We start from the raw sequence: 27,683 nt of genomic DNA, 5'->3' as shown, positions 1-27,683 counted from the left end.
TATGTGTGTACAGTATACGCATAATGTATGTGTGTAGGTGTATGCAGTGTATGCAGAGTGTATATATGTGTGTACAGTATATGCATGATGTATGTGTGTAGGTGTATGCAGTGTATGCAGAGTGTATATATGTGTGTACAGTATATGCACGATGTATGTGTGTAGGTGTATGCAGTGTATGCAGAGTGTATATATGTGTGTACAGTATATGCATGATGTATGTGTGTAGGTGTATGCAGTGTATGCAGAGTGTATATATGTGTGTACAGTATATGCATAATGTATGTGTGTAGGTGTATGCAGTGTATGCAGAGTGTATATATGTGTGTACAGTATATGCACGATGTATGTGTGTAGGTGTATGCAGTGTATGCAGAGTGTATATATGTGTGTACAGTATACGCATGATGTATGTGTGTAGGTGTATGCAGTGTATGCAGAGTGTATATATGTGTGTACAGTATATGCACGATGTATGTGTGTAGGTGTATGCAGTGTATGCAGAGTGTATATATGTGTGTACAGTATATGCATGATGTATGTGTGTAGGTGTATGCAGTGTATGCAGAGTGTATATATGTGTGTACAGTATACGCATAATGTATGTGTGTAGGTGTATGCAGTGTATGCAGAGTGTATATATGTGTGTACAGTATATGCATGATGTATGTGTGTAGGTGTATGCAGTGTATGCAGAGTGTATATATGTGTGTACAGTATATGCACGATGTATGTGTGTAGGTGTATGCAGTGTATGCAGAGTGTATATATGTGTGTACAGTATATGCATGATGTATGTGTGTAGGTGTATGCAGTGTATGCAGAGTGTATATATGTGTGTACAGTATATGCATGATGTATGTGTGTAGGTGTATGCAGTGTATGCAGAGTGTATATATGTGTGTACAGTATATGCATGATGTATGTGTGTAGGTGTATGCAGTGTATGCAGAGTGTATATATGTGTGTACAGTATATGCATGATGTATTTGTGTAGGTGTATGCAGTGTATGCAGAGTGTATATATGTGTGTACAGTATATGCATAATGTATGTGTGTAGGTGTATGCAGTGTATGCAGAGTGTATATATGTGTGTACAGTATATGCATGATGTATGTGTGTAGGTGTATGCAGTGTATGCAGAGTGTATATATGTGTCTACAGTATACGCACAATGTATGTGTGTAGGTGTATGCAGTGTATGCAGAGTGTATATATGTGTGTACAGTATATGCATGATGTATGTGTGTAGGTGTATGCAGTGTATGCAGAGTGTATATATGTGTGTACAGTATACGCATAAAGTATGTGTGTAGGTGTATGCAGTGTATGCAGAGTGTATATATGTGTGTACAGTATACGCATGATGTATGTGTGTAGGTGTATGCAGTGTATGCAGAGTGTATATATGTGTGTACAGTATATGCATAATGTATGTGTGTAGGTGTATGCAGTGTATGCAGAGTGTATATATGTGTGTACAGTATACGCATAATGTATGTGTGTAGGTGTATGCAGTGTATGCAGAGTGTATATATGTGTGTACAGTATACGCATGATGTATGTGTGTAGGTGTATGCAGTGTATGCAGAGTGTATATATGTGTGTACAGTATACGCATAATGTATGTGTGTAGGTGTATGCAGTGTATGCAGAGTGTATATATGTGTGTACAGTATACGCATGATGTATGTGTGTAGGTGTATGCAGTGTATGCAGAGTGTATATATGTGTGTACAGTATATGCATGATGTATGTGTGTAGGTGTTTGCAGTGTATGCAGAATGTATATATGTGTGTACAGTATATGCATGATGTATGTGTGTAGGTGTATGCAGTGTATGCAGAGTGTATATATGTGTGTACAGTATACGCATAATGTATGTGTGTAGGTGTTTGCAGTGTATGCAGAGTGTATGTATGTGTGTACAGTATATGCATGATGTATGTGTGTAGGTGTATGCAGTGTATGCAGAGTGTATATATGTGTGTACAGTATACGCACAATGTATGTGTGTAGGTGTATGCAATGTATGCAGAGTGTATATATGTGTGTACAGTATACGCACAATGTATGTGTGTAGGTGTATGCAGTGTATGCAGAGTGTATGTATGTGTGTACAGTATATGCATGATGTATGTGTGTAGGGGTATGCAGTGTATGCAGAGTGTATGTATGTGTGTACAGTATATGCATGATGTATGTGTGTAGGTGTATGCAGTGTATGCAGAGTGTATGTATGTGTGTACAGTATACGCATAATGTATGTGTGTAGGTGTATGCAGTGTATGCAGAGTGTATATATGTGTGTACAGTATATGCACGATGTATGTGTGTAGGTGTTTGCAGTGTATGCAGAGTGTATATATGTGTGTACAGTATACGCATAATGTATGTGTGTAGGTGTTTGCAGTGTATGCAGAGTGTATATATGTGTGTACAGTATATGCATGATGTATGTGTGTAGGTGTATGCAGTGTATGCAGAGTGTATATATGTGTGTACAGTATACGCATAATGTATGTGTGTAGGTGTATGCAGTGTATGCAGAGTGTATATATGTGTGTACAGTATATGCATGATGTATGTGTGTAGGTGTATGCAGTGTATGCAGAGTGTATATATGTGTGTACAGTATATGCATGATGTATGTGTGTAGGTGTATGCAGTGTATGCAGAGTGTATATATGTGTGTACAGTATACGCACAATGTATGTGTGTAGGTGTATGCAGTGTATGCAGAGTGTATATATGTGTGTACAGTATATGCATGATGTATGTGTGTAGGTGTATGCAGTGTATGCAGAGTGTATATATGTGTGTACAGTATACGCATAATGTATGTGTGTAGGTGTATGCAGTGTATGCAGAGTGTATATATGTGTGTACAGTATATGCATAATGTATGTGTGTAGGTGTATGCAGTGTATGCAGAGTGTATATATGTGTGTACAGTATACGCATAATGTATGTGTGTAGGTGTTTGCAGTGTATGCAGAGTGTATATATGTGTGTACAGTATACGCATAATGTATGTGTGTAGGTGTTTGCAGTGTATGCAGAGTGTATATATGTGTGTACAGTATACGCATAATGTATGTGTGTAGGTGTATGCAGTGTATGCAGAGTGTATATATGTGTGTACAGTATATGCATAATGTATGTGTGTAGGTGTATGCAGTGTATGCAGAGTGTATATATGTGTGTACAGTATATGCATAATGTATGTGTGTAGGTGTATGCAGTGTATGCAGAGTGTATATATGTGTGTACAGTATACGCACAATGTATGTGTGTAGGTGTATGCAGTGTATGCAGAGTGTATATATGTGTGTACAGTATATGCATGATGTATGTGTGTAGGTGTATGCAGTGTATGCAGAGTGTATATATGTGTGTACAGTATACGCATAATGTATGTGTGTAGGTGTATGCAGTGTATGCAGAGTGTATATATGTGTGTACAGTATATGCATAATGTATGTGTGTAGGTGTATGCAGTGTATGCAGAGTGTATATATGTGTGTACAGTATACGCATAATGTATGTGTGTAGGTGTTTGCAGTGTATGCAGAGTGTATATATGTGTGTACAGTATATGCATAATGTATGTGTGTAGGTGTATGCAGTGTATGCAGAGTGTATATATGTGTGTACAGTATATGCACGATGTATGTGTGTAGGTGTATGCAGTGTATGCAGAGTGTATATATGTGTGTACAGTATATGCATAATGTATGTGTGTAGGTGTATGCAGTGTATGCAGAGTGTATATATGTGTGTACAGTATATGCATAATGTATGTGTGTAGGTGTTTGCAGTGTATGCAGAGTGTATATATGTGTGTACAGTATATGCATAATGTATGTGTGTAGGTGTTTGCAGTGTATGCAGAGTGTATATATGTGTGTACAGTATATGCATAATGTATGTGTGTAGGTGTATGCAGTGTATGCAGAGTGTATATATGTGTGTACAGTATACGCATAATGTATGTGTGTAGGTGTTTGCAGTGTATGCAGAGTGTATATATGTGTGTACAGTATATGCATAATGTATGTGTGTAGGTGTATGCAGTGTATGCAGAGTGTATATATGTGTGTACAGTATACGCATAATGTATGTGTGTAGGTGTATGCAGTGTATGCAGAGTGTATATATGTGTGTACAGTATATGCATAATGTATGTGTGTAGGTGTATGCAGTGTATGCAGAGTGTATATATGTGTGTACAGTATATGCACGATGTATGTGTGTAGGTGTATGCAGTGTATGCAGAGTGTATATATGCGTGTACAGTATATGCATAATGTATGTGTGTAGGTGTATGCAGTGTATGCAGAGTGTATATATGTGTGTACAGTATACGCATAATGTATGTGTGTAGGTGTATGCAGTGTATGCAGAGTGTATATATGTGTGTACAGTATATGCATAATGTATGTGTGTAGGTGTATGCAGTGTATGCAGAGTGTATATATGTGTGTACAGTATACGCATAATGTATGTGTGTAGGTGTTTGCAGTGTATGCAGAGTGTATATATGTGTGTACAGTATATGCATAATGTATGTGTGTAGGTGTATGCAGTGTATGCAGAGTGTATATATGTGTGTACAGTATATGCACGATGTATGTGTGTAGGTGTATGCAGTGTATGCAGAGTGTATATATGCGTGTACAGTATACGCATAATGTATGTGTGTAGGTGTATGCAGTGTATGCAGAGTGTATATATGTGTGTACAGTATACGCATAATGTATGTGTGTAGGTGTATGCAGTGTATGCAGAGTGTATATATGTGTGTACAGTATACGCACAATGTATGTGTGTAGGTGTATGCAGTGTATGCAGAATGTATATATGTGTGTACAGTATATGCATGATGTATGTGTGTAGGTGTATGCAGTGTATGCAGAGTGTATATATGTGTGTACAGTATACGCATAATGTATGTGTGTAGGTGTATGCAGTGTATGCAGAGTGTATATATGTGTGTACAGTATATGCATAATGTATGTGTGTAGGTGTATGCAGTGTATGCAGAGTGTATATATGTGTGTACAGTATACGCATAATGTATGTGTGTAGGTGTTTGCAGTGTATGCAGAGTGTATATATGTGTGTACAGTATATGCATGATGTATGTGTGTAGGTGTATGCAGTGTATGCAGAGTGTATATATGTGTGTACAGTATATGCACGATGTATGTGTGTAGGTGTATGCAGTGTATGCAGAGTGTATATATGTGTGTACAGTATACGCATAATGTATGTGTGTAGGTGTATGCAGTGTATGCAGAGTGTATATATGTGTGTACAGTATATGCATGATGTATGTGTGTAGGTGTATGCAGTGTATGCAGAGTGTATATATGTGTGTACAGTATATGCACGATGTATGTGTGTAGGTGTATGCAGTGTATGCAGAGTGTATATATGTGTGTACAGTATATGCATGATGTATGTGTGTAGGTGTATGCAGTGTATGCAGAGTGTATATATGTGTGTACAGTATACGCATAATGTATGTGTGTAGGTGTATGCAGTGTATGCAGAGTATATATATGTGTGTACAGTATACGCATAATGTATGTGTGTAGGTGTATGCAGTGTATGCAGAGTGTATATATGTGTGTACAGTATACGCATAATGTATGTGTGTAGGTGTTTGCAGTGTATGCAGAGTGTATATATGTGTGTACAGTATATGCATGATGTATGTGTGTAGGTGTATGCAGTGTATGCAGAGTGTATATATGTGTGTACAGTATACGCATAATGTATGTGTGTAGGTGTTTGCAGTGTATGCAGAGTGTATATATGTGTGTACAGTATACGCATAATGTATGTGTGTAGGTGTATGCAGTGTATGCAGAGTGTATATATGTGTGTACAGTATACGCATAATGTATGTGTGTAGGTGTTTGCAGTGTATGCAGAGTGTATATATGTGTGTACAGTATATGCATGATGTATGTGTGTAGGTGTATGCAGTGTATGCAGAGTGTATATATGTGTGTACAGTATACGCATAATGTATGTGTGTAGGTGTTTGCAGTGTATGCAGAGTGTATATATGTGTGTACAGTATACGCATAATGTATGTGTGTAGGTGTATGCAGTGTATGCATAATGTATGTGTGTACAGTATATGCATGATGTATGTGTGTAGGTGTATGCAGTGTATGCAGAGTGTATATATGTGTGTACAGTATATGCATGATGTATGTGTGTAGGTGTATGCAGTGTATGCAGAGTGTATATATGTGTGTACAGTATACGCATAATGTATGTGTGTACAGTATACGCATAATGTATGTGTATACTGTGTATGCATATTGTATATATGTGTGTATAGCATATGCATACTGTATATGTGTATGAGTGCATACTGTATGCATGGTTCTGTGTGCACAATATTCATACTGTGTATGTGTGTGTACAGAATGTTGATACTGTATGTGTGTATGTCTGTATATTTTATATATGCATACTGTACATGTGTACGAGTGTACAGAATATGTATATTATAGATATGTATGTGTGAGTTTACACTACATGCATACTACATGTGTATATTATTTTCATACAGTATATGTGTGTGTGTGTGTGTGTTGATATGTATTTATTTTTCGTGCATGCCACAGTAAATATGACATGTAAAACATTATAGGCTGTATTATTTGTATACAAAATATATATAATATATATATATATACGGTAAGTAATAACAATATCCACTAACAATATATACTGTAAAAATATATCATACATATGATATATTTTGCTGTATTAATTGTTATAGTGTATATTGTTATTACTTATATGTACAACATATGCAAGTATTAAAAACATTTATAGCATACTGTGGTAAGTTGCACGTGTACAACATATTGTGGCTTTTTGCTTGTGTTATGTAGCGGCAGTGTTTAGGCAGTGTTTATATGTACAGTATATGACGGTATTATTTATATGTAAAACATGTGATATTAGAGGTGTGAGAATACATTTGCAGCACCCTGGTCCAGGTCAGTTTTTCATGACAGATGGATGGGAGACCTATGCACCTTCTCCTACCTGCCAACATCACCGGCTCCTCTCTTCATTTCCCATTGGAAAAAATAAAGTTGGATCCAAAATGGCTGACTTCAAAATGGCCGCCATGGTCACACCCATCTTGAAAAGTTTCCCCCTCCCATATACTAATGTGCCACAAACATGAAGTTGATAGCACCAACCGTTCCCATTTTATTTCGGTGTATCCATATACATGGCCCACCCTGTATATGTGCAGAACCAGAAACAAATAATGAGAAATAATAAGAGAATAATGGTGAGAACAGAAATACGAAGTAAGACGCTGTTTCCATTTCTTTTTCAGAACTCGAAGAGTCCAGGCAGAAGTGTCCACCATGTTGGTACAAGTTTGCAAACACTTTCCTGATCTGGGATTGTACTCCTTATTGGCTCAATATAAAGCACGTTGTGAAATTAGTCGTGATGGATCCCTTTGTGGACCTGGCCATAACAATCTGCATTGTTTTGAACACTCTTTTCATGGCCATGGAGCATTACCCAATGACTGATGAGTTTAACTATGTCCTCTCCGCCGGTAACTTGGTAAGCATAAGATGCTATTCTCTTTGTAGACGCCTTATGTGTACAGATAAATTGATTTCTTTGATAAATGAACTCTTCTTTGGCTTCGTGTAAAGATATGAATCTCATATAGACCTGGTGATACACCAAAAAAATTACCCAAAACATCCTTTATTAACCCAAATTAGCTTAAACAGCACCGGCCAAATTCAGACTGTTGCCAAGTTTGCACTGACATATGATACTAGCTATTGAACCCGTTCTACGCCCGGGTGGCGAGCATTTATATTGGTATATGGTCTCCATCCTGGTATGTGCTGCTCCATCCTGCGTCCCCATCCTGTCATGTGCTGCACCCATCCTGCGTCCCCATCCTGTCATGTGCTGCACCCATCCTGCGTCCCCATCCTGTCATGTGCTGCTCCATCCTGCGTCCCCATCCTGTCATGTGCTGCACCCATCCTGCATCCCCATCCTGTCATGTGCTGCACCCATCCTGCGTCCCCATCCTGTCATGTGCTGCACCCATCCTGCGCCCCCATCCTGTCATGTGCTGCACCCATCCTGCGTCCCCATCCTGTCATGTGCTGCACCCATCCTGCACCCCCATCCTGTCATGTGCTGCACCCATCCTGCGTCCCCATCCTGTCATGTGCTGCACCCATCCTGCGCCCCCATCCTGTCATGTGCTGCACCCATCCTGCGTCCCCATCCTGTCATGTGCTGCACCCATCCTGCGCCCCCATCCTGTCATGTGCTGCACCCATCCTGCGTCCCCATCCTGTCATGTGCTGCACCCATCCTGCGTCCCCATCCTGTCATGTGCTGCACCCATCCTGCGTCCCCATCCTGCGTCCCCATCCTGTCATGTGCTGCACCCATCCTGCGTCCCCATCCTGGTATGTGCTGCACCCATCCTGCGTCCCCATCCTGTCATGTGCTGCACCCATCCTGCGGCCCCATCCTGTCATGTGCTGCACCCATCCTGCGCCCCCATCCTGTCATGTGCTGCACCCATCCTGCGTCCCCATCTTGTCATGTGCTGCACCTATCCTGCGTCCCCATCCTGCGTCCCCATCCTGTCATGTGCTGCACCCATCCTGCGTCCCCATCCTGCGTCCCCATCCTGTCATGTGCTGCACCCATCCTGCGTCCCCATCCTGGTATGTGCTGCACCCATCCTGCGTCCCCATCCTGTCATGTGCTGCACCCATCCTGCGTCCCCATCCTGGTATGTGCTGCACCCATCCTGCGTCCCCATCCTGGTATGTGCTGCACCCATCCTGCGTCCCCATCCTGTCATGTGCTGCACCCATCCTGCGTCCCCATCCTGTCATGTGCTGCACCCATCCTGCGTCCCCATCCTGTCATGTGCTGCACCCATCCTGCGTCCCCATCCTGGTATGTGCTGCAACCATCCTGCGTCCCCATCCTGCTATGTGCTGCAACCATCCTGCGTCCCCATCCTGCGTCCACATCCTGGTGTGTGCTGCAATCATCCTGCGTCCCCATCCTGCGTCCCCATCCTGGTATGTGCTGCAACCATCCTGCGTCCCCATCCTGCCATGTGCTGCACCCATCCGGGGGCCTGAGCAGGCGGGGACACCGGCGCGCTGTGGGGGTCAAGTGCCGGTATCGCCGCCAGCTCAGGCCCCCCAGCACTTCCTATACTCACCTGTCTGTCCCGTTCCAGCGCTGCGCGCCGCCATCTTCCCCGTCTCCTGGCTGTGACTGTTCAGTCAGAGGGCGGCGCCGGCGCGCATTAAGCGCGTCATCGCGCCCTCTGAACTGAAGGTCACAGGCCGAAGACCGGGAAGATGGCGGCGCTCAGCGGTGGAACACAGGACAGGTGAATATGGCCGATACTCACCCTCCTGGCGGTCCCTGCTTCTCTGTTGGAGATTACGGTGTGCGTTCAGTGTGAACGTACACCGCGATCTTCCGGGAGCATCACTCTGTGAGGCCCAGACTGCGCCGGCGCTTGCGCCTGCGCAGTCTATAAAGGCTTCGGACAGAGTGACGCTCCCAGCGTTATATTATAGATGACATAAAGATGGATACTTAACCCCCTTCTGACCTCGGACGGGATAGTACGTCCGAGGTCAGATCCCCTGCTTTGATGCAGGGCTCCGCGGTGAGCCCGCATCAAAGCCGGGACATGTCAGCTGTTTTGAACAGCTGACATGTGCCTGTAATAGGCGCGGGCAGAATCGCGATCTGCCCGCACCTATTAACTAGTTAAATGCCGCTGTCAAACGCAGACAGCGGCATTTACCTACCACTTCCGGCCGGGCGGCCGGAAATGATCGCATCGCCGACCCCCGTCACATGATCGGAGGTCGGCGATGCTTCAGAATAGTAACCATAGAGGTCCTAGAGACCTCTATGGTTACTGATCACCGGTGGCTGTGAGCGCCACCCTGTGGTCAGCGCTCACAGCACACCTCCATTTCTGCTACATAGCAGCGATCAGCAGATCGCTGCTATGTAGCAGAGGTGATCGAGTTGTGCCTGCTTCTAGCCTCCCATGGAGGCTATTGAAGCATGGCAAAAGTTAAAAAAAAAAGTTTAAAAAAATGTGAAAAAAATAAAAAAAATATAAAAGTTTAAATCACCCCCCTTTGCCCCAATCAAAATAAATCTATAAAAAAAAAATCAAATCTACACATATTTGGTATCGCCACGCTCAGAATCGCCCAATCTATCAATAAAAAAAAAGCATTAACCTGATCGCTAAACGGCGTAGCGAGAAAAAAATTTGAAACGCCAGAATTACGTTTTTTAGGTCGCCACAACATTGCATTAAAATGCAATAACGGGCGATCAAAAGAACGTATCTGCACTGAAATGCTATCATTAAAAACGCCAGCTCGGCACGCAAAAAATAAGCCCTCAACCGACCCCAGATCACGAAAAATGGAGACGCTACGAGTATCGTAAAATGGCGCAATTTTTTTTTTAGCAAAGTTTGGAATTTTTTTTCACCACTTAGATAAAAAATAACCTAGTCATGTTAGGTGTCTATGAACTCGTACTGACCTGGAGAATCATAATGGCAGGTCAGTTTTAGCATTTAGTGAACCTAGCAAAAAAGCCAAACAAAAAACCAGTGTGGGATTGCATTTTTTTGGCAATTTCACCGCACTTGGAATTTTTTTCCCGTTTTCTAGTACACGACATGCTAAAACCAATGACGTCATTCAAAAGTACAACTCGTCCCGCAAAAAATAAGCCCTCACATGGCCAAATTGACTGAAAAATAAAAAAGTTATGGCTCTGGGAAGGAGGGGAGTGAAAAACGAACACGGAAAAACAAAAAATCCCAAGGTCATGAAGGGGTTAAAGCTTGGAACATTATTTAATCTGCCCTTTGTTGAGCTCAGATAGATAAAATGCTTTATTCAGGATTTTTCCCCTTTTAGTGCACTTACTAGTGGGTCATATACAAGAGTCCTCAGTGTTTCCTCATGGGAGTCAGCGTTGATGTAACATTGCAGAATAGTCCAAGCTACAATAAATGTGCAAGTTAATAATGAATCAAACCTTTATTCATTTAAAGGGAATGTATCACAAAATGGCCAACTATTTGAATCAACTTTTTGTGTTAAATGTATTCTTTTTTATTTTAGTAATGATGTTTTTGATATTATATTCTGAATTATTACTTTTTTATTATATTCTTTTTTTTCATACTCGCCACTGGGGCTATTTTAGGTTGCTGTTTTTTTTTACAGAATACTTTTCAGAAGTCTCATTATCATCACAGGCATGATTACAATGACTGATAATAGCCCTATGGCAAAGAATCCGGCACTCACTGTTAAATAGTATAATACAACCTTCGTCGCTTAGGAGCAGAGTGTCTCTCTGAAGCGACAACGGTCACTTTTTCTATAGCACTTCTTTCTTAATGCTACCCTGTAGTTCTATACTATTGCATATTTTTTATAAAGGTCAGGTTGACCGAAATGTTACTTACACACTAATTTGGACCAAACCATTAAGAGATTTTTCTATACTATTCACCTGTCAGTGCTGGATTTTTTTCCATATGATATTCAATGAATTGTAACCCTATTCTGGTACGTATATTATTTTGGAGTGCCGTATTCTACCATTATATTAATAATGCCACTATACACAGCTGATAACACAGGATCCACCATTCACAACAGGTGATGTCACAGCTCACCTCCTCCTCCTACTGTACAATGACTGATAACACATCTAAATACAGGATAACATAATATAGGATGCACCATTCATAATAGGTGATGTCACAGCTCACCTTCTCCTCCTGTAGAATTACTGATAACACCTCTATATACAGTAGATAACACAGGGTCCACCATTCACAATAGGTGATGTCACAGCTCACCTTCTCCTCCTGTACAATGACTGATATCACCTCTATATACAGTATATAACACAAGATCCACCATTCACAATAGGTGATGTCACAGCTCACCTCCTCCTCCTGTACAATGACTGATATGACCTCTATATACAGTAGATAACACAGGATCCACCATTCACAATAGGTGATGTCACAGCTCACCTCCTCCTCCTGTACAATGACTGATATCACCTCTATCTACAGTAGATATCACAGGATCCACCATTTACAATAGGTGATGTCACAGCTCACCTCCTCCTCCTGTACAATGACTGATATCACCTCTATATACAGTAGATAACACAGGATCCACCATTCACAATAGGTGATGTCACAGCTCACCTCCTCCTCCTGTACAATGACTGATATCACCTCTATATACAGTAGATATCACAGGAGCCACCATTCACAATAGGTGATGTCACAGCTCACCTCCTCCTCCTGTACAATGACTGATATCACCTCTATATACAGTAGATATCACAGGGTCCACCATTTACAATAGGTGATGTCACAGCTCACCTCCTCCTCCTGTACAATGACTGATATCACCTCTATATACAGTAGATATCACAGGGTCCACCATTTACAATAGGTGATGTCACAGCTCACCTCCTCCTCCTGTACAATAACTGATATCACCTCTATATACAGTAGATAACACAGGGTCCGCCATTTACAATAGGTGATGTCACAGCTCACCTCCTCCTCCTGTACAATAACTGATATCACCTCTATACACAGTAGATAACACAGGATCCACCATTCACAATAGGTGATGTCTTTATTGGAAAATCAGTTATAGCTTTGCATGTAAATGCAGTTATATTTCTGTAGAATTAGACAGAAAGATTGTTCCTATTGTTGGTTAGTTTTACTTTTTCCCACAATTACAACCACTTTCTGTCTCTCTACAGACATAACGATTACTGTGAGATGATTGGACCAGAACATTTTACATGTCAGAATCCTATGAAATTTACAATTTTAATGACACAATGGAGAAAATTCCCACAGGATATATTCGCTTAGGTTTCAATTGTCATCTCTGTCTCTCTCTCATATTAAACCTTTTTTTTTTGCTAACGTGCATTTGGTTGGTTAGCTAGAAGCAGGGGACAGAGAACAAAGCGTGACTGCAGATTCAGACTACGCAGGGTCTGTTTGTAGTCTGTAACCATGGAAACACACATCTGTCTTCACAGAGATCTGTAACATAAATCAGAGGAATTTGATCAAGACTATACAGCTCTGGCAAAAATTAAGAGACCACTGCAAAATGTTCAGTTTGTCTGATTTTTCTCTTTATAGGTATATTTTTGAGAAAAATGTAAATTGTTCTTTTATTCTATAAACTTCTGACAACATGTTTCTGAATTTCCAAGCAATACATTTTGTATTTTTTTTCTGACAAAGAAAAATAGTCAAAATTAAAAAAAAAATACAAAACATTGCTTTCAGACCTAAAATAATGCAAAGAAAACAAGTTCATAATAATTTAGAAACAACAATACTATTGTTTTAACTCGGGAAGAGTTCGGAAATCAATATTTTGTGGAATAACCATGATTTTTAATCACAGCTTTCATGCGTCTTGGCATGCTTTCCACCAGTCTTTCACACTGCTACTGGTGCAAAAATGTAAGCAGTTCTTCTTTGTTTGATGGCTTGTGACTAGGGTTGAGCGAAACGGGTCGAAATTTTTCAAAAGTCGCCGACTTTTGGCAAGGTCGGGTTTCATGAAACCCGACCCGACCCCTGTGTGGGGTCGGCCATGAAGTCGGCGATCTTTTGAATCTAGAATCGGAATTCCGATACCGATTCCCGATATGTTTAAGATATCGGGAATTGGTATAAGAATTCAGATTTAAGTGTAAAATAAAGAATTAAAATAAAAAATATCGCAATACTTACCCTCTGACGCGCCCTGGTACTAACCGGCAGTCTTCCTTCCTTAGAATCAGCCTTCCAGGACCTGGCGGTGACGTCGCGGTGACGTCGCGGCTTGTGATTGGCCGCGCGGCCGCCCATGTGACCGCTCGCGCGACCAATCACAAGCCGCGACGTCACCGCGACGTCACCGAAGGTCCTGGAAGGACTGATTCTTAGGAAGGAAGGCTGCCGGAAAGAAGCAGGGCGCGTCCGAGGGTGAGTATATTCCTATTATTTTAATTCTTTATTTTACACTAAAATATGGATCGCAGGGCCTGAAGGAGAGTTTCCGCTCCTTCAGACCCTGGGAACCATGGAAACCCAATGCACTGCATTGGGTTTCGAGTTTCGGCCGACCCCGACCCCGACATTTTTATAGGATCGGCCGATTTCACTCGACCCGACTTTTGAAAAAGTCGGGTTTCGTGAAACCCGACCCGATCCTATAAAAGTAAAGGTCGCTCAACCCTACTTGTGACTATCCATCATCCTCTTGATTACATTCCAGAGGTTTCCAATGGGGTTCATGTCTGGAGATTGGGCTGACCATGACAGGGTTTTCATGTGGTGGTCTCTTAATTTTTGCCATAGCTGTATGCTAAATTGCAAAGGAGTTATAAAAATATATTTTTTATTGGTAACCAGAATTTCATTAAAAAAATAATTTTATAACTTTAGGAAAACATTATTCCTGCATTTTTAAGACGTAAAAGTGCAGCTTTCTGTGATGAGCCTGCAGAGTTACAGCAGTACAAAGGGCCATTGGTGAAAAGCAAATGAGATTAAGTTCTTAGTCCATATTACTGCATGGGAAGAAGGATTAGATGCAGCAGTGTTATAACAAGATCTGTTTAATTATGTAGGAAAATAATGACTTGTTACTCAACAACCATGTGCACTTCAGGAAAGCTAGATCAGAAAACCATAAATCAGCCATAATTCAGTGTCAGCTGTTTGCTATAGGTGCTCATGCACCTCAGAAAGTTCATGGCTTCTCTTATACTTGTACGTGCTTTGTAATGGCTTATCTTCTGCAGGAACAATGGATGAGCATGTTGAAATCCAATATGCCTGATCATCTCATAGCATCTATCATCATAGGACAATTGAGATACCATGTATACTTAGTTACTGTAGCTGATCCGGCCGTGTACAACTGACTTGAATAATTTTGAAGTGAAATGAAGATATTAAGAGAATCTGTCGGTATGATTCCATCCCACAAACTATTTAGATGTGTATGTAGCTCTTTCAAGGACAAGTCCAGCAATATCTTTACATGGCCAGTCTGCTCCTCCATTACTGAGAAATTAGTGTTTGAATTGATACGCAAATTAGAACTTTAGAACTATTTGTATATCTGAAGCCTCTGTCACTCCAACTCTTTTCCCCACCCAGAACTTCCTCCCCCTGATTCACTGGTGACTCCTTTGCCTGAAATCATACAGCATAGAGGTTGTCAGTCAAGCAGGAGAAGGCGTCACTGGGTGTGGGATAGGGCTGGAGTGACAGAGGCTTTAGATCTACAAATACTTCTAAAGACTCATGTACATATCTGTCACGCTGTGACTGTAATCGATAAGGAAGGGGGGGCCTCAAACTGTCCCTGGAACTGGGACCCAAACTATCCCTTTAGAGAGGCCCGAGTCTCCGACCTTACTATACTCCTGTAAAATCCTGATCTGTCCCCTCTCCCACCTCATGAGACATGGGACAGAAATGTAATGTAAACAAGACACAAAGACAAAACAGGGATAACAGAAAACCTCCATCATACAAAAGCACCAACCAACAATAGGAAGAAGGATAGGGACTGAGAGGAATAAACTAAATGGGAATAGGGACCAGGAGATAAATACACACATACTACAGCAAACCACAGAAAACTTCTATAACAACTGTACTCCCACCACTTAGCGTTAGCACACAGCACAGGAAGACAAATCTTTCACCGGCAGGGACAAGAAGGTCTGACCAGTTTTTATAGGAAGAGCTAATGGGGGACAAGAAGGTCTGGCCAGTTTTTATAGGAAGAGCTAATGAAGGACAAGAAGGTCTGGCCAGTTTTTATAGGAAGAGGTAATGGGGGACCAGAAGGTCTGGCCAGTTTTTATAGGAAGAGGTAATGACCAGATGAAAAGTAACTGAAATGGAGCTGCATGTTTCTGACAAACATTGAAAGTGTCGTTAACCTCTTCAGTACCAGAAGAAACTAAATCCATTAAATATGGGGCACAAAAAACACCATCTCTAAAGAAAGCCTGCGATTCATTACCCGATGTGACCATCTGACACCATCGTGACAATATCAATTGAAATGCTGATTTCTCAGTAACAGAGGAAAGGACTAGACATGTAAAGGTACTCCTGGACCTGTCTTAAACATTTTTAAATGCACATGCAAATAGTTTGGGAGATGAGATTCTGCTGAAAGATTACCTCTAAAACAGTTGTCCACCTTTCTTAGAGCATGTGGACTTCATAGAGTAGGATCTTCTGTTGTGGACTTTCCTTCATCAGCAAGAGCTAAAATCCAAATACTGCAGATCACTCTCAATGGCTGGTTTCAAACTATGGCTTCCAAAATGTGATCCCTTAGAAAGGATTTTTTTTTTAGCCTGTGTTGGCTGTAAGTACAAATGTAGGGCAGGATCATACGCTACTTTGACCATCTAAGGAGGTAATCTGTCTTAATAATCTACCATCTTAGTATAGCATCTTGATGTTTAGATTGTTCATACGAGCATCCTGATGTAAGTGATTACCGTATTTTTCAGAATATAAGATGCACTTTTTCCCTCCAAATTTGGGGGGAAATGGGGGTGCGTCTTATAATGCGGATATACCTTACCGATACCGTTGGTGGAGGCCTCAGGCTGGGAAGAGGGAGTGTCCGGCGCTGCTGCGGGTGTCCCCAGCACTGCTGGGGGTGTCTCTGGTGCTGCGGGGGGCTCTGCTGACATTTTGTGAAAGGCTAGAACCCCCGCAGTTCCATGGTTTCCTATGTGGTGGACTCCGGGAAAATGGCCGCCGGGGGCAGCACATGCGCAGATGGAGATTTCGGCACCAAGATTTTGGTGTTCCCAGCTACAACACACCCACTCTGCCCAACTTCCCCAACTGACTAAAGGCCCCTTCACATTAAGCGACGCTGCAGCGATACCGACAACGATCCGGATCGCTGCAGCGTCGCTGTTTGGTCGCTGGAGAGCTGTCACACAGACCGCTCTCCAGCGACCAACGATGCCGGTAACCAGGGTAAACATCGGGTAACTAAGCGCAGGGCCGCGCTTAGTAACCCGATGTTTACCCTGGTTACCATGCTAAAAGTAAAAAAAAACAAACACTAGATACTTACCTACAGCCGTCTGTCCTCCAGCGCTGTGCTCTGCTTCTCTGCACTCCTCCTGTACTGGCTGTGAGCCGGAAAGCAGAGCGGTGACGTCACCGCTCTGCTTTCCGGCTCACAGCCAGTACAGGAGGAGTGCAGAGCACAGCGCTGGAGGACAGACAGCTGTAGGTAAGTATGTAGTGTTTGTTTTTTTTTACTTTTAGCATGGTAACCAGGGTAAACATCGGGTTACTAAGCGCGGCCCTGCGCTTAGTTACCCGATGTTTACCCTGGTTACCAGTGAAGACATCGCTGGATCGGTGTCACACACGCCGATCCAGCGATGTCTTCAGGGAGTCCAGCGACGAAATAAAGTTCTGGACTTTATTCAGCGACCAACGATCTCCCAGCAGGGGCCTGATCGTTGGTCGCTGTCACACATAACGATTTCATTAACGATATCGTTGCTACGTGACAAATAGCAACAATATCGTTAACAATATCGTTATGTGTGAAGGTACCTTTAGAGAGAAAGGTGAACACATGTGCTGGTTCTTGGTCAAAGCTAGCCAGGAGCATCAGATCAAGACCAGCAGTAATGGGCATTAACCTAATCCCACCTGGCTTTCCAAATATATGGATATAGATAAAAAATAGTGCAGAAATCTGGAATTTTCCATTTAAGCCTTATAGACCCAGTAGAGTGATAACAATTTTTCCAACTCTACAGAACTTTTCAAACAAGTTTTTATCCTTTTTGAAGTTCTGCATAGAAGTTTAACTACTTCAGTTGCTACTACAATGCTAAGACATTTAGAAATATTTAAAGCAAACATAAAGTATTCTTGAGCAGTAATTAACAAAATGTTCCTACAAAGATAAGTAGTTGGGTGAACCAAAATAATTGTTGTTCTTTATCTGGAATCACACTGGCATATTGTAGGTTTATAAAAAGAAATGTAATCTGTGTGGGCCAGCAGAGTGTGATGCTGTGAAACAATCTGATGACAATGAAAGATGCGACAAATTTAAAATGAAATAAAAAGAAAAGTTAGACATTTTTTAAAAGTGCTAAGATTATGTAGGAAAACAAAACTCTTCAGGCTCATGAACTCAGTTTGAAGAGCCCCACAAGCGAGTTGGCGATTACCAGATCAGTTGTTCTACTAAAGTAGTTGTCAAGCTAAACAATTATCACCTATACTTAGTATAAATGATAACTTTCAGATTGGTGGGTGTCCCACAGCTAGAACCCGCATCAATAGACAAATCGGAAATTTGTTATCCCCATTACAAAATGGCACAGCCGGTCAGACGCCTGACCATCGTTCCTTTCATTCTCAATGGGTATGCCGGAGAAAATCGAGCTCATCACTTGGCAGTCCCATATGGGATGAATGACTAAAAGTTAACCATTTTGTTAATTGGACTCTCACTAATCAACAAGTGATCCCCTATTTTGGAGATAGGTGATAACTTGTTTTCACCAAAAAACCCTTTCATTTGCAAGTGTCACACTACATTTTCCCGCACGTGAAAACATTTAGGTCCCAGAATGGAGACATTGAGATACCACATTTCTACATTGACGATTGAAATAAAACACTGTATTATGCCTAGCACTGGGGCATATGCACACTTGTCATCTGTCCCAGAACATCTGGTATGCTCCAGGAATAAATGAAGACCTCTCAGGCTCCTGAAAGAATCATCAAATCTTCCATGCCCCATGGAAAAGAGGTGGGGAACAGGGCATGGAGAGGCAGCTAGTGGGTCACGACAACAGCACAGAATGGGTTTAGCTTTAGGAAACTGCATAGTCACTGCTGATACTGGTTCTCTGGCAGGTTTTGGCCATAGCCATACCCTTTCCCTTAAAGGGACTCTGTCACCTGAATTTGGCGGGACTGGTTTTGGGTCATATGGGCGGAGTTTTCAGGTGTTTGATTCACCCTTTCCTTACCCGCTGGCTGCATGCTGGCCGCAATATTGGATTGAAGTTCATTCTCTGTCCTCCATAGTACACGCCTGTGCAAAGCAATCTTGCCTTGTGCAGGCATGTACGATGGAGGACAGAGAATGAACTTCAATCCAATATTGCAGCCAGCATGCAGCCAGCGGGTAAGGAAAGGGTGAATCAAACACCTGAAAACTCCGCCCATATGACCCAAAACCAGTCCCGCCAAATTCAGGTGACAGGTTCCCTTTAAGCCACATGCCAAACCCATTCCCCTCCTCCTTGAATGACGAAAAGTCCTTCCCAGAATAGCTAGTTTCTTGGAGGTGTCAAGCAGGTTTAGTGAGGCATGGAAAATTTGCTGACTCTTCCTGGGCTCTGCGATATTTTCACAGACACAAATAAATTCACCTTCCAGATTCTCCCTGTGAAATGCTGACAAGTAATGCCCACAGGGTGGTTAACACCCTCTGCCAGTTAAAAGAAAAATACACTAAATCCCTGTTCCCCTTAGGATTGTACAAGGTAGAATGTGTTACACAGAGTATTCATTTGAACGATCCGTAAAAAAGCTGTTTTACCGCATTATGTAAAGTTTTACAAATAGTTTTTTGTTGTTAATTACATCTGTTTTTAAAATCTCTGCAAACTTTCCATAAGGATCTTCAAAAATAGAGAAACCTGTATTAAAAAAATACATTACCTTTAAAAATAGACTTTTGTATGGGACTGTACGGAATAAAAAAAACAATAAAAGATTGCTGCAGTAGAATTTATGCAACAAACTTTTTTTTCCCTGGGTCTCTTGGCATTGGTGATTTGTTCTACTGAAATCCATCATTACAAAACTTATTAAATGAAGCAGTCTGAAAATTGCTTAACCCCTTAACCCCCAAGGGTGGTTTGCATGTTAATGACCGGGCCAATTTTTACAATTCTGACCACTGTCCCTTTATGAGGTTATGGAACACTTTCATGGATCCCGGTGCTTCTGACAGTGTTATCTCGTGACATATTGCACTTCCTGGTAGTGGTAAAATGTCCTCAATATTACTTGCATTTATTTGGTAAAAAAATGGTGAAATTTGGTGAAAATTGTGAAAATTTAGCAATTTTCCAACTGAATTTTTATTCCCTTAAATCAGAGAGAAATGTCACATAAAATACTTAATAAGTAACATTTCCCACATGTCTACTTTACATCAGCACAATTTTGGAACCAACATTGTTTTTTTTAGGAAGTTATAAGGGTTAATATTTTACCAGCAATTTCTCATTTTTACAACATCATTTTTTTAGGGACCACATCTCATTTGAAGTCACTTTGAGGGGTCTATATGATAGAAAATACCCAAAAGTGACATCATTCTAAAAACTGCACCCCTCAAGGTGCTCAAAACTGCATTCAAGAAGTTTATTAACCCTTCAGGTGCTTCACAGGAAATTTTGGAATGTTTAAAACAAATGAACATTTAACTTTTTTCACAAAAAAATTGCTTCAGATCCAATTTGTTTTATTTTACCAAGGGTAACAGGAGAAATTGGACCCCAAAAGTTGTTGTACAATTTGTCCTGAGTAAGCAGATACCCCATATGTGGGGGGGGGACCACTGTTTGGGCGCATGACAGAGCTCAGAAGGGAAGGAGCGCCGTTTGACTTTTCAATGCAAAATTGGCTGGAATTGAGATTGGACGCCATGTCGTGTTTGAAGAGCCCCTAATGTGCCTAACCAGTGGAAACCCCCCACAAGTGACACCATTTTGGAAAGTAGACCCCCTAAGGAACTTATCTAGATGTGTGGTGAGCACTTTAAACCCCTAAGTGCTTCACAGAAGTTTATAATGTAGAGCCGTAAAAATAAAAAGTCATATTGCTTCGCAAAAATCATCTTTTGCCCCCAATTTTGTTATTTTCCCAAGGGTAACAGGAGAAATTGGACCCCAAAAGTTGTTGTCCAATTTGTCCTGAGTATGCTGATACCCCATATGTGGGGGGAAACACCGTTTGGGCGCATGGCAGAGCTCAGAAGGGAAGGAGCGCCGTTTGGAATGCAGACTTAGATGGAATGGTCTGCGGGCATCACGTTGCATTTGCAGAGCCCCTGATGTACTTAAACAGTAGAAACCCCCCACAAGTGACCCCATATTGGAAACTATACCCCCCGAAGAACTTATTTAGATGTGTTGTGAGAATTTTGAACCCCCAAGTGTTTCACTACAATTTCTAACGCAGAGCCGTGAAAATAAAAAATCGTTATTTTTCCACAAAAATGATTTTTTAGCCCCCAAATTTTTATTTTCCCAATGGTAACAGGAGAAATTAGGACAAATTGGACAACAACGTTTGCAGTCTGAGTACGCTGATACCCCATATGTGGGGGTAAACCACTGCTTGGGCGCACAACCGAGCTCGGAAGGGAAGGAGCACTGTTTTACTTTTTCAACGCAGAATTGGCTGGAATTGAGACTGGACGCCATGTCGCATTTGGAGAGCCCCTGATGTGCTAAACAGTGGAACCCCCCAATTCTAACTCCAACGCTAACCCGAACACACCCCTAACAGTAATCTCAACCATAACCATAACCACACCCTTAACCGAAACACTCCCCTAGCCCTAAACCCAACCCAGCCACAACACACCCCTAACTCCAACACACCCCTAACCCTAATCCCAACCCTAACCCTGACACACCCATAGCTCTAATTCCAACCCTAATCCCAATCATAAATGTAATCCAAACCCTAACCTCATCTCTAGCCCCAAGCCTAACCCTAACTTTATCCCCAACCCTAACTCTAACTTTAGCCTGAACCCTAACCCTCACATTAGCCCCAACCTTAACTTTATCCCTAACCCTAACCTAACCCTAAGGCTTCTTTTACACATACCGGGTTTTTTGTGGCCCGTTATTGCGGGCCATATCACCACAATTTTCATGGTCTGCCGCAATAACGGACCGCAAAAAACTTGCGGATAGACGTTTTTCGGGTTTCCAATACTATGGAAATAGTATTGGAAAAGAAAACGGCGTTCCTCAAAACTGGAAGTCACGGTGCATCGCAAAAACAAACTTGCATTGTTTGTGCGGACCCATTGATTTTCAATGGGGCAGTGTCCATAAGCCAGAAAAAAGATCGATACGGCGCACCATGAAATTATTATGGCCCGTTTTTGCGGCCCCATAGAAATCTATTGGGGCTGCAAAAACAGGCCGCAAAACAACGGTATATGTAAAAGAAGCCTTACCCTAATGGGAAAATAGAAATTAATACATTTTTTTTAATTATTTTTCCCTAAGGGGGTGATAAAGGGGGTTTGATTTACTATTTATACCGTGTTTTTAGAGCCGGTTTTTGTTTGGCAGATGTCACATGCTAAAAGATGCTTTTTATTGCAAAAAATAGTTTTTGCATCACCACATTTTGAGAGCTATAATTTTTCCATATTTTGGCCCACAGAGACATGTGAGGTCTTGTTTTTTGCGGGAGGAGTTGACGTTTTTATTGATACCATTTTTGGGCACAGGACATTTTTTGATCGCTTTTTATTACGATTTTTTGGAGGCAGAATGAAAAAAAACTGAAATTCATGAATTTCTTTTGGGTGGGGTGTTTATACCGTTCCACGTGTGGTAAAATTGATAAAGCAGTTTTATTCTTCGGGTCGGTACAGTTATATCATTTTTTTATGTTTTGGCGCTTTTATACAATAAAAACTATTTTATATAAAAAATAATTATTTTTGCATCGATTTATTCTGAGGGCTAACTTTTTTATGTTTTTGCTCACGACGCTGTATGGCGGCTCTTTTTTTGCGAGACAAGATGTTGTTTTCAGCGGTACCATGTTTATTTATATCCGTCTTTTTGATCGCATGTTATTCCACTTTTTGTTCGGCGGTATGATGATAAAGGATTGTTTTTTGCATCTTTTTTTTCTACGGTGTTCACTGAAGGGGTTAACTAGAGCAACGGTTTTATAGGTCGGGTTGTTATGGACGCGGCGATAGTAAATATGTGTACTTTTATTGTTTTTTTTTTATTTACATAAAGAAATGTATTTTTTTGAAAAATATATTTTTTTTTCTTTATTTAGGATTTAAAAAAAAAATATTTTTGCACATGTTAATTTTTTTTTTTCACTTTGTTACATTGTCCCAGGGTGGGACATTCCTATATAGTGTCAGATCGCTGATCTGACACTTTGCAGAGCACTGTGTCAGATCAGCAACCTGACAGGCAGTGCAGGAGACTTCTCAGCACCTGCTCTCAGCAGGCACTGACAAGCCACCTCCCTGCAGGACTCGGAAGGACCCCGCGGCCATCTTGGATCCGTTGGCCTGCAGGGAGGAGACCCTCGGAACAACGCAATGACATATGAGGGTCTCACGGAAGCCCCTCCCTGCGTGATGCTTCCCTATGCCACCATAAATCTGCGATCTTGTTTGATCGCAGTGTATCAGGAGTTAAAGTTCCGGGAGTGGTCTGTGACCACTCCTGGTACATAGTACCCGGTGTCAGCTGTGAAAATCAGCTGACACCTGAACAAAGGGAGGATGGAGGACACCATCAAGGCATAATAGCAATACCAAAAGGGGGTCAACCTAAAGCATGACATTCAGTAGAATACGAAGAAGACGAAAAGTGTCAGGCTATGTAATAGGGACCACCACTAGAACAATTACACAATTATATAAATTTTTATTTTGTCAACCAAAACAAACAACACCACACTATTAAAATAATTTAAAAACCAAATTAGATCATCGGTTCCAAATAAGGAACCACCCCCCTGGACATGGTTGTGATAGGAAACAGTATATAAGTGAATATATAACAATGTATTGGTATATTCAAACAACGATAGTACAGCTGTCATGGATCTAAATATACATATAAACAATCCTACTGACGGGATACCACAAGAATGCTAATCGCAAATGAATATATTGGTGTGGCACAGCTCGCAGCATGAATGACATTAAACTTTAAATTATGTACAAATCAACTCTAGCTGCTAGTCAGCACTTTAAATATTACATGACAGAAACAAATGCAGTGACAAATTGACAAAAAACCAGAGTCAAGCAGGTCAAATATTCTCTAGAGATGTAAAAATAATGTTTGTGGGCAAGATTACCCACTCGAATCATGCACAGAGTCTGTTGTAGAGGACTATGCACTTCCTTCTTATAGAGAGAAATGCACCTGAATCATTAAATGACAAGGGCAGGTCAGATGAACGATTTGACAGATGGTATTTTTTACTAGGTGAGCTCGAGTCAAGGAGTTAAATCATCCCTAAAGGAGTGGAATATTTATCAAGGGGCAATGATAACCCACTACAATCAATCCAAAAAAAACTGTCCATAAGGACTAAGGCTCTGTGCATGAAGAAAATACAACAAAGTGTGGATGGAGCAAAGCACCGCATGAAAGCATAGTGCTAATACCACCGGGAATGCTAAAGATAGCGCTGCTCAGGGAACATGACCAAGATACCTATCACCCAGAGGTCCAGGGGACATGAGGCCCAACGCGTGTCGCCACCGAACTAGCTTTGTCAGGAACAGGTGCCGAAATGTGCGGCTGACTACTATATATACACAGATATTACATACCCAATCGAAAGAACCCACATCAGCTGTGGGATGACGGCATGGCATGATGGCGGCGAATATCATGCCGGGGTTCTAGGCACCAGAAGTAAAGGTAAACAGGAAAGGTTAGCGTGGGAGTACCAAGATGGCCGCAAATGTAGTTGCTGCACATGTGCAACCATCATATTCATAGACGCAATGGGATCCACAATGGAGTGCAAAGATGGCCCAAGGAGTCTTTACTGCGCATGCGCTCATTCCATACTCTGCCCATGGAGGGAGAGAGAATTACTGAGGAAAATGCTAAGGTAGCTGCAGGTTAAGATAGCTGCGCACGCGTAAATTACATATGCGGTATATACTCAAGAATGGTATGAACCTGGCAAAGTTCAAAGGGAGGTTTTCAGTCGAATGAGAGTAAGTAAAGCAAAGTGAATACCGGAAATGCGCCCATACACTATTTACATATACAGAGACAAAGACAAAAACAATAAAAGATAATAAATGCCACATAAGCGTGCGACGAAAAAGCAAATTAGAGTTGTTTATAAAATCCAGTAAACGGGATTTCTTCATTTAGGCCCTTCGGGGCTGTACTCTGTAAATTGAAGATCCGTTTTGTTTCACAGCGGAGGAGACAGTTGGTAATGTCACCACCCCTAATGTTCAAATGCACACCCTCAAGTCCCATAACCCTGAAATTGAAAGTTTTACAGCGATGATAGTCCAAGAAGTGTGCATCCACAGAAGATAGAGTCTTGTTTTTCTCCCGATCCTTTGATGCCGTTGAAATATTTGAGAGATGCTGTTGCATCCTCCTCCTTAGTTCCTGTGTGGTCTGCCCCACCTTGCCGTGATAGGCCGCGCTCCCCCGTGAGTGCGGCTGATCGCGTTGGAAGTACTATTCCGTCCATGGGAATTAAGTACCAGGTCACATGGATGGGACAGTAGAAATAGATGGCAGAAGGGGGTTAAAATAATAAAAAAAATAAATGTAGAATTCATCAGGGCTCTGTCTGAACTGAAAAAATGCATAATGTTCTAAATTCTCTACCCATCTTCATGTAATGACCAGTAAATCAGACTAATGAGATCAATTTCCATTTACTGTAGGTTTTTACTGGCATCTTTACAGCGGAAATGGTCTTTAAGCTGATTGCCCTCGATCCATATTATTATTTTCAAGAAGGTTGGAATATTTTTGATGGCATCATAGTGAGTCTCAGTTTGATGGAGTTGGGACTCGCTAATGTTGAAGGATTATCAGTGCTGAGGTCATTTAGATTGGTAAGAAAAATACTTTATACTTTAGCTGTATTGGCCATGAAGATATAATTTATGTATACTCATTTTGTGTTGTTTTTTTTTCTACGGTCACTTCTGCCACTTTTTCTTTGAAGTGTTACAGTCTTCCAAATTTCACCATGTAAAATATTGCCTGATAACTGCATTTTATACTTTTTATTATACATTAATGCTTTCATTATTTACTTGTGTCGTCCTTTCTCGGGCTAAAAAAAATGTATTTTCATCTGTATAGCTTCGCGTCTTCAAATTGGCAAAATCATGGCCAACACTCAACATGCTGATCAAGATCATCGGTAACTCGGTGGGAGCATTGGGAAATCTGACCTTGGTGTTGGCCATCATAGTGTTCATCTTTGCCGTAGTCGGTATGCAACTATTTGGCAAAAGCTACAAGGAATGCGTCTGTAAAATCTCTGATGACTGTGAGCTCCCTCGCTGGCACATGAATGACTTCTTCCACTCCTTCCTGATCGTGTTCAGAGTGCTATGCGGAGAATGGATCGAGACCATGTGGGACTGCATGGAGGTGGCGGGACAATCTATGTGCCTCTTGGTGTTCTTGTTAGTGATGGTGATTGGGAATCTTGTGGTAAGTAGTGTTTATAACATTTAGTAATTAAAATGTTTGGGTTTTTTTTTATATTATTTGCAATTAAGCCTTTGGTAAATCTTCCTTTTTATGGTGTATTGCCTGTCCATTCATCCATGTGTTATTTTCCATTTCCTCCTGCATTTTGATACTTCAGAGATAAGTGCAGACCTTCTTGATAACCCCATGATTGCCTATTCCTATAGTAACACAGGATGCCAATTACCTAAAAGGAGGCATCTATTATTTTAAATTTGTTTCAAAAAAGTCTGATAGAAAAAAAAACATTGCAGTTTGAGCGTTATATATGCTAATGTGTCCCTCTAAAGCTTGCATTTTCTAGTAGGGTCAATTTCAGCGGAATCGGTTGATTATCTTATGTGTTTGGGTAATTTCGACATTCCCTGGATGTGAGTGGAAAGAAAGATCAGGCTGTTGCATTTCAACATGTCCAATCCTGCAGCCAAAGCTCATCCAAGACAAAACATGCACACGTCTGAGAAGGGTCAAATAAATAGCCGTCATTCAAGCAAGTGTTTTGCCTTCACCTAGCTAAAGGGGTTTTCCAGTTTAAATCTACGTCTATGTCCTATTGGCTATCAGTCAGACGGCAAGTTTTTAGTCGCTAGTGATGAGCGAACGTGCTCGGATAACGTCTTATCTGAGCATGCTCGGGTGTTAGCCGAGCATCTGGGAGTTGTCGTCTATTATGTTGGAGTCCCTGCAGCTGCATGATTTGCGGCTGTTTGACAGCCTGAACACATGTAAGTATTCCCTAACAAACAGGCAATCCCTGCATGTGTTCAGGCTGTCTAGCAGCTTCAAATCATGCAGCCGCAAGGACTGAAACTTACTATATGAGCACGCCCAGATAACACCTGAGCATGCTCGAATAAAACAATATCCAAGCAAGTTTGCTCATCACTAGTAGTCGCTTATAAACTTGCTGCTTTCGTAAAATACGTG

General features: G+C 41.4%; 1 protein-coding gene across 1 annotated transcript in view; it reads left to right on the top strand.

Moving 5' to 3' along the window:
• Window positions 1–27,683, top strand: part of LOC138644546 (sodium channel protein type 2 subunit alpha-like) — a 252,496-nt gene that overhangs the window by 157,671 nt on the left and 67,142 nt on the right. Inside the window, exons 14-16 of the mRNA XM_069733073.1 lie at window positions 7,387–7,625; window positions 25,934–26,107; window positions 26,361–26,717. Of these exons, the coding sequence (XP_069589174.1) occupies window positions 7,387–7,625; window positions 25,934–26,107; window positions 26,361–26,717 (770 nt within the window). The remainder of the gene's footprint in view (window positions 1–7,386; window positions 7,626–25,933; window positions 26,108–26,360; window positions 26,718–27,683) is intronic.

Source organism: Ranitomeya imitator, chromosome 7 (assembly GCF_032444005.1).
Source record: "Ranitomeya imitator isolate aRanImi1 chromosome 7, aRanImi1.pri, whole genome shotgun sequence".
NCBI classification, from domain to species: domain Eukaryota; kingdom Metazoa; phylum Chordata; class Amphibia; order Anura; family Dendrobatidae; genus Ranitomeya; species Ranitomeya imitator.
Note: the sequence above shows the minus strand (reverse complement) of the source record. Positions and strands in the feature narration are given on the sequence as shown.